The sequence below is a fragment of the Berghia stephanieae genome, chromosome 11 (genome assembly GCF_034508935.2).
Source record: "Berghia stephanieae isolate SIO BIC M18660-M18661 chromosome 11, UCSD_Bste_1.3, whole genome shotgun sequence".
Classification (NCBI taxonomy): Eukaryota; Metazoa; Mollusca; class Gastropoda; order Nudibranchia; family Aeolidiidae; genus Berghia; species Berghia stephanieae.
In genome coordinates, this window is record NC_088370.1 from 25,791,389 (window position 1) to 25,799,088 (window position 7,700).

The 7,700-nt window shown below is 38.0% G+C and overlaps 1 protein-coding gene across 1 annotated transcript; it reads left to right on the forward strand.

Moving 5' to 3' along the window:
- The first annotated feature begins 243 nt into the window (after positions 1-243).
- Positions 244-7,050, forward strand: LOC144956772 (uncharacterized). The gene is made up of 3 exons (XM_078887476.1): positions 244-573; positions 4,550-4,852; positions 6,443-7,050. Exons 1-3 carry the CDS (start codon positions 468-470, stop codon positions 6,613-6,615), a joined length of 582 nt encoding a protein of 193 aa, XP_078743602.1. The 5' UTR covers positions 244-467; the 3' UTR covers positions 6,616-7,050.
- The last annotated feature ends 650 nt before the right edge of the window (positions 7,051-7,700 follow it).

A 7,700-nucleotide genomic window follows, 5' to 3' on the forward strand; every position in this document is an offset into this window, starting at 1 on the left:
ATTATGTAAAGTATTCATTAGAGTCCTCGAAGGACTTCTCACATACACACTTCCAAGAATTTTGGAACTTTAAAAGTAGAAGATGTGACTTCACGACTTTTCTTCCCGATTCCTTGGATCTTGGGCATTATTTATGCGGGTTTCCCTATCAAGCGAACGCCCAGTTTAGCGACACTTGCTCCACTTGACTGATTTTTGTTATGTCATTTCAACTTTAAAGTCAAATCATCTCTATATAAACCTGGTATCAGCTCATGGAATTCAGATCAACCGTTAACCAAGAACTAGAAGAATAAATCAAAAACTTAAAAACTACTCAAAACTCGCGGTTGTTTATTTTTTGGACTTAGACTTTTAACTTGTAAAACGCCGAATTAATACAAATTTTATAGACGCATATTTTGGAATCGTAAACTATTCTATATAAGTAACAGTATCATTCAGTGTTATTGACGATAGTTTTAAAGATGGCGGGTTGTGGCAAGCTCATAACGACATGGGTGATGTTGTTCTTTATGGTCATCGTTTTGCTGGACATGGCCCAGGTGGACGCAAAGTTCAAATCCCGTAACAGTAAGAATCTAGATGCAAGGTGTACATATTAGAAGGTCTGATAACAGAACGTAACTTTGGGCTTGATTTAACATTGTTGTATTGGAGAATAATTTGCGTTGGTTTGAGAGTTAAATTTCCACTCAACAATGAGCCCAAATCAGTTTAGGTCATCAGGCCTGCAAATATGTACACGTTGGTTTGAGAGTACAATTATTTTTACAACAATGAGCCCATAACAATTTAGACTATCTGACCTGTAAATAAGTACTTGTCGATAAGAACTGTTAATGCTTGCATTAACTCTTTCCTTGCTGATATTTTCAGGAGTTTTCCATAAAAGCCAGACCTACCCAACACAAATATTTATTGTTTTTTTTACACTCAAACTCAAAGCTATAATTACATACCATAATATATCATTATTTGCAGCAAAACGAGCTTTACAAAACAGTGTTCAGTTCTTATGAATATCACAAATATTTTTTAAATTCAAATTTTGTTCTTAAGTCTGTCATCTGCATTTTTTGCCAAATTGGGACCTAAAATTTGCCAAAATTTGCCCAAAAAAACAACAACATTTGCCAAAAAATTTGCCAAAAAGACCAAAATTTGCCAAAAAAATTTGCCGAGGAGAACTAAGCGTTTCAGTAAAAATTAACACGCGATACAGAAAAAAAATATAAAAGACAATTTATTACATTTGAGGAGGCTACATTATGAATAGCGTTGTTACAAAGATTTTAAAGAATCATTATCCGTAGAGAGTAGGTTCCCTTGGTTTGGGCCCAGGCAAAGCTGCAACATTTCTCAAGTTTTGCAATTTTTTTTCGTTATTTTGTTTTCGCTTCTTTTTTTTTCTCAAAATTTGCCACGCGATTTGCCAATTTTCCCAAAATTTGCCACGATTTGCCAATTTTGGGAAATTTGCCAAAATTTGCGGATCGCCCTGATATTTGCGGCCGCAAAAAATGCAGATGACAGTAAAGTACAAAACAAATCTGACTATCTATAAAAAATGATCGTAATATCGTAACAAATATGACGACTTTCCTGTAGTTGGTAAGGAAAGGGTTAATTCATTCATTCACTGCCTTACCAACCATAGGAAAATCGTCACATTTGTTACGATCCAACCAGCACTTTTATCATTCAGATGTCTTTTGTAAATCACACAATTTAAAGAAAAATAGATATAAAACGTGAAACTGTGTTGGGTAGTTCATTTTGCTGGTCAATATTATACAAAAATTATGTGTCACTGCATGACATAATCAGTCAGAAGGTGAACATTTTGTATTTGTTTGTTTTTTGTTGTTTTTTTTTTTTTTTTGGCATTTTCTGAAAGCATTTGCTCCCCAGAGTATTTTAATCTTTATTTGAAGTAAATCGGGTGATTTTTCATGAAGTTAGGGTCAGATGTATGGGATAGGTTTCCAGCAACTTTTCTCAAATTTCATACTTTTTCAACTTGACTAGCTGTAAAAAATTTTTAGAAGTGAAATTAAGCTTTGACATTTCCCGAAGATGTGCAAAAAGGGTTGATTTAATCATTTATGACAAGAACTCATTTTTGATAACTTGACCTTCTAACTAAACTTGGCAATATCTCAGTTCATACCTTTTCACCATCCGACTGATTTTGTTATTCACTGTAACATTTGTCGCTTTCCTGTTTGATTAAGAAAAACCTATTTTTGTGTTGGGTGGGTGTGACATTTTGGGAAAAATTCTGAAAATGGCTGGTAAAGGAAAGGGTTAAGGAAGATGAATCAATACATTTTCTTTACGTACGATCAGGCAGAAAGTACGTTGCTATAGACTAGCGTCCAGTTCAAAGCGTGCATGCTATCTCATCTCATGTAGTTCCATATCTGAAGCAGACGTCGGAGGTCATCTTCCGCCAAGCTGATCTATCTCTTGCCAATTCTATTAAAGCAGCGCCACCTTTCTCAGCTTCATCTGTCCAAGTTCTTATCCCTTTCAAATACGTTATTCTTTGTCTTCCTCTTATTCTTTTTCCATTCATCTTTCCAGTCAAGGCGAGTATTTCCAAACCAGGGTGGTGGATAATGTGTCCTAAAAATTCCATTTGGCGTTTGATGATTTTTGTTATCAGTGATCTTTTTCTGTTTGCCATTTCTAAAATTTCTTCATTTCTTTTCCTTTCCATCCATGACACCCTCATTATTCTTCTGTAAAACCACATTTCCACTGCCTCCAGTCTTTTAACCATGGTCTTGTTTATGGTCCAGCTCTCACAACCATATAGCAGCACAGACAGTACATAGCAATCCAGGACTTTGATTTTTGTTTTCATGCTAATATTCCTGTTTTTCATAATTGTATGCAGCTGGTTGAATGCATTCTTCGCCATACCTATTCTTTTCTTTATTTCACAATCTGATTTTCCATTGGATGTTACATTGAAGCCTAAATATTTGAAACATTCAACTTGTTGTATTGTTTGTCCTCTGCTTGTTATTACACAGGCTGGTGGGTTATTATTTTTAGATACCGTCATACATTCTGTTTTAGATATATTCAGTTCCAGTCCCATATTTTCACTACTCCTGACTACAACATCCAGTAATTCTTGTAGTTCATGTTCAGATTCTGCCAGTAGAACCGTGCATGCTATAGAGACCCGAATAAACTCCAGTTCCATAGGCCTTTTGGCTCTGAAGTCTGATTTATAGATCACTCACAACTGGGCTGTGTGTGGGTGATCGTAAGAGAGGACGGGGGGGGGGGGGGGGGGTTTATCTGCGTAGAACGTTTTTATTTTCTAAAAATAGACCATGCCATGCATATCCACACAACATAAAATGGGTTTTGGACCTCTTAAGATCTGGCATAAAATCATTTGCGATACAGCAGCGTTCTATCCAAAAGGTTTCAAGAAATATTTACTTTCCGTTTTACGATTTAGTAACCGAAACAAATTTACGAGCACCAATGACCTGTGAAGGACAATAATAATTCATCGCGTTCATGCACGGGCCTAGTTTAACAGTGTTGTAATGGACAATATTTTGCGACATATTTTTAGCTATCTAATTCCACAATGAGCCCATAATGAATTGGGTTATACTACCTGCAAATATGTGCACGTCGCATTCTATCAGCCTTTTGGTTTAAGAGAAGATTAAAATATGTTTTTCGTTTTTATTTGTTTGATTTTTATTTGTTGTTTTAATCTGCTTTGTTGGGGTTTTTGTTATGTTTGTGTGTGTGTGTGTGTGTGTGTGTGTGTGTGTGTGTGTGTGTGTGTTTGTTGATTGTTGTTTCCGCTTTGTTTTATGTTGTTTTTTCTTCTTCTTTTGCTTGTTCGTTATTTACCTTTTTATTTTGTTTCGTTTCTGTTTTAGTTTCATATAGAACAGTAAAGGAAGGTGCCCCATATGTAAACAATAACAAGTTGCTAGTGATTTCCGTTAGGGACCGGAATAATTTACGCACAATATAGGTCTCCCAATTTTGTAGTTTGAGTTGTAGGCAATACACTTTCAGTATTGAAAATATGTTTACATAAAATCTAACAGTTGCAGAAATAATAATATAAGGCTAAATTATTATGAAAATCAGGCTCCGAATAATTCTCGTTTTGTTCACACCAGCGCAATAATTTGCTCTGGTCTAAAAATAGATAGACTGTAACTTTTGATAAATTTTAGAAAATTTTACCTTTTGTTACATAAAATATCCATATCTAGACATTATTTGATGCATGATCGAGTATTTATGAATATGTGTTTCTTTTGCCACCTAACAGCCAAATATTAAAGGTTATTTTTTTCTATTATTTACATTGGAACGTGAGCTGTCAAGACAGGAACATGTGGTTTGCCATGTGCTTCTCGACCTCTGTTTACGTTTGGGGCACCTAACTTTACTGCTCTATTGTTCTTGTTCGCACTTTTCTTTTTAACTTTAAATGCAACATTTTGACCTTTAAACTTTAACCCTTGCTCATGAAGGATAATATGGTTCACAGGGTGCAAGAAACCAGAGAAGTTCAGGGATTGCAACAAGCCTCTCCGATATTACTTTGACGAGGACACGAAGGAGTGTGTCAAGGCCCCTGAAGGACAATGCGGGTGGCCAACCTTCAAGAGTGAGAAACAATGTGAAAGACGTTGCGTGGACAAAGGCAACGGCAAGGACCAAGATGGCAAAGGCAAAGACAAAGGCAAGGACAAAGATGGCAAACGCAAAGACAAAGGCAAGGACAAAGATGGCAAAGGCAAAGGCAAAGGTAAAGACAAGGACCATGAATCTTTTTGGAAACGTATCAAAGGTAATAGATAAATAATATGTGCAGCTATGTGGTTTAGTGGCATGACACTCGCTTTTGTATTGGAAGGTCCTGGGTTCGAGCCTTGCTCAGCGCATAGTTGAGTCCTTGGAAAAGTCTCTTAACTCAGATTCTCTAACCGTACTCATGTGTCAAATGAGTACCTGTCCGTTAACTGCGTTGTCTCTATAAAAATAAAAATGTAATATCACCTAACAGGCGTCATCTCTCGTTCTACATTTTACGTGTTGCTTTTGGTCAAGGACCCTTTGTAAAGCGCTTTGAGCACGTTTAGTGGATATTGCTATATATATAAAAATTTAAGTTTCAAAAAATATATATTATTATGTCCATAGGTGCTTTTTAGATCACATCTGCTGTGTTGGTGTTACCTTTCCTATAGAACATAATCCACCTGATGATATGCTCAAAAAGACTTGCCTTCTGAAAATTCTAAGATTCGTAAATTTTAAGAGGTAAAAATCGTAAGAACTATAATATATACTGAGCGCCAATATAAACTGACAAGAGCTACTCACAAATGGGGAAGAAATTACCAGACTTTTCCACGAGCAAGAGGAGGCACTGGGTGGTAGCAAATCGGCTTCGGTCGAGACCCTGCCTAACGGCAAAATGGCCTCATCAGTGGGGACGTTCCACCTGTCCAATATGTACCCGCTGTGGTAACGAGCCCGGAACCGCAGTGCATCTAGTTGAACGGTGTGTTGTGAATAAGCTTCCTGGTGGGTTTGCGATGGTGCACGAGTGCGGTATGGAAATTGCTTATTGGGTCGATCGTCATAACATAGAGGTGTGAGCACCATTAGAAGCTGCTGCCAGAGCATCATAAATACGCATCATATTTTTTAAATGCCAACTACAGTGTGAAAACCAATGAAATTCTACACGAATAGCGGAGAGTACGTGCATTCATTGCGCACTGTACATCCCTTTTGGGGAGAAACATGTCGTAATAGGATTCAATGGTCCGATGTCACGTCCGCCCGTCTGATAGACTGCGATAACATGGCAGTGGCTAGGTGATCGTTACACTGTTAAATGAGTGAAAAAGGTCTTGAGCTGTGGCGTTGGGTCCGTTATGGTACGGGCCTGTATAGTTTAAAACTAATGGTCGTACAGGGCTTGTCATTGAGGGCTCCATAACAGCACAAGGATACCACGACTCAATCCTGACACAACGCGTTAAGTCCTTTTTTTTCAGGCATTTTAGAGAACGTCAATTCTGCCGTTCTCTGGAGGAAAAATGCATACTTAAAAATTTGGCCAGGAAACTGGTCCTTCAAATATCGATCAAGTTAGATGACCCTCATCTTGACAAAAACTCTCGAACCTGGAACTTCGTGATGAAAAAAGAGGCGGATGGTGAGCATGACGACGGAGAAATTTTCTGGAGGATGGGAAGGTAAATGAAGGCAGTATCTTCGTTAATTCACTCTGATATCATAATTTCTCTCTCTCTCTCTCTCTCTCTCTCTCTCTCTCTCTCTCTCTCTCTCTCTCTCTCTCTCTCTCTCTCTCTCTCTCTCTCTCTCCCCCCCCTTCCCCCTCTGTCCTTCTTTTTTTTTTCCCCAGAATGCCGTAGGCCACCAAAGAATGACAAATGCTTGACCGAAGTGGAGAAGTATTTTTACAACCACAAAACTGGACAGTGCGAGACATCCCTGTATTCCGGGTGTAGACTCAAAGGCTTCGATGACGAAACTTCCTGTTTGAGCAGCTGTGGAGCGCAAAGCGGTTCAAATTAATAACGGAACGTCCAAAATTCAGATGTCAGAATAAAACGCATATTCTAATTTCGGTCAACGATTTTTGACGTCAAATATCGACGAGTGTCTAAAATTCCTTCAATTGTGACTCAGCGTCTCAGAACGGTATTATGTCGGGAAAATTCCCACAGCGAAAAGAGAATTTGATAACATAATTATAATGAGAAATTACGAACCTCCATTTTTTTTACAATGTCAGAAATATCATTATTTATTCCCAACCATAAAGATGTGAAATTAACCTTAACTTTCAATTTTGTGGCCCATATATATAATAATTAATTAACGGGAATTAATTCACCTAACCATAATACCTCTTTGAGACCGTTGGTGACAATTTGAGAATTCAAATCAAAATTTATGCACAAAATTATACCGGCGCAAACTTCATCAATAAAAATAACCCCCCAAAAATGTGTGTTCTGTTAAATGTTGCTTTATCGGTGTCCATCTTTGTAATATTGTTGTTGGTTGATTAACTATCAGGGGTTTTTGTGTTTATGTATGTGTGTGTGTGTGTGTGTGTGTGTGTGTGTGTGTGTGTACGTGTGTGCGTGTGTGGGTGTGTGTGTGTGTACGTGTGTGTATTTATTTATCAGTTCTTTCCTGGAGAAAAAAGGGAAGGGGTGGGGGTTGGGGTGGGGGTGGGGGTTGGGGACGGGATGTGGGGTTGGGCGGGAGACGCTTGTGTGCATGAAGAACTGAAGAAGCATATTATAGATAGTATGCAGATGACGTCACTCAGGCCTTTGTTATTGTTTTTGCCATCCGCGTTTGTGAGTTGTTCTCACTAAACTGTATTAACCAGACTATAAAAGTTCATGGTTACACAGAGTTTGTGTGTTGGTCCGTTATACTTCCGGATGGCAATGTTGTGAACTCCTTGGCCAACCGCATTCTATCTATAGATAGAATGCGCTTTGCCAAGGAGTTCACAACATTGCCATCCGGAAGTATAACGGACCAACACACAAACTCTGTGTAACCATGAACTTTTATAGTCGGGTTAATACAGTTTAGTGAGAACAACTCACAAACGCGGATGGCAAAAACAATAACAAAAG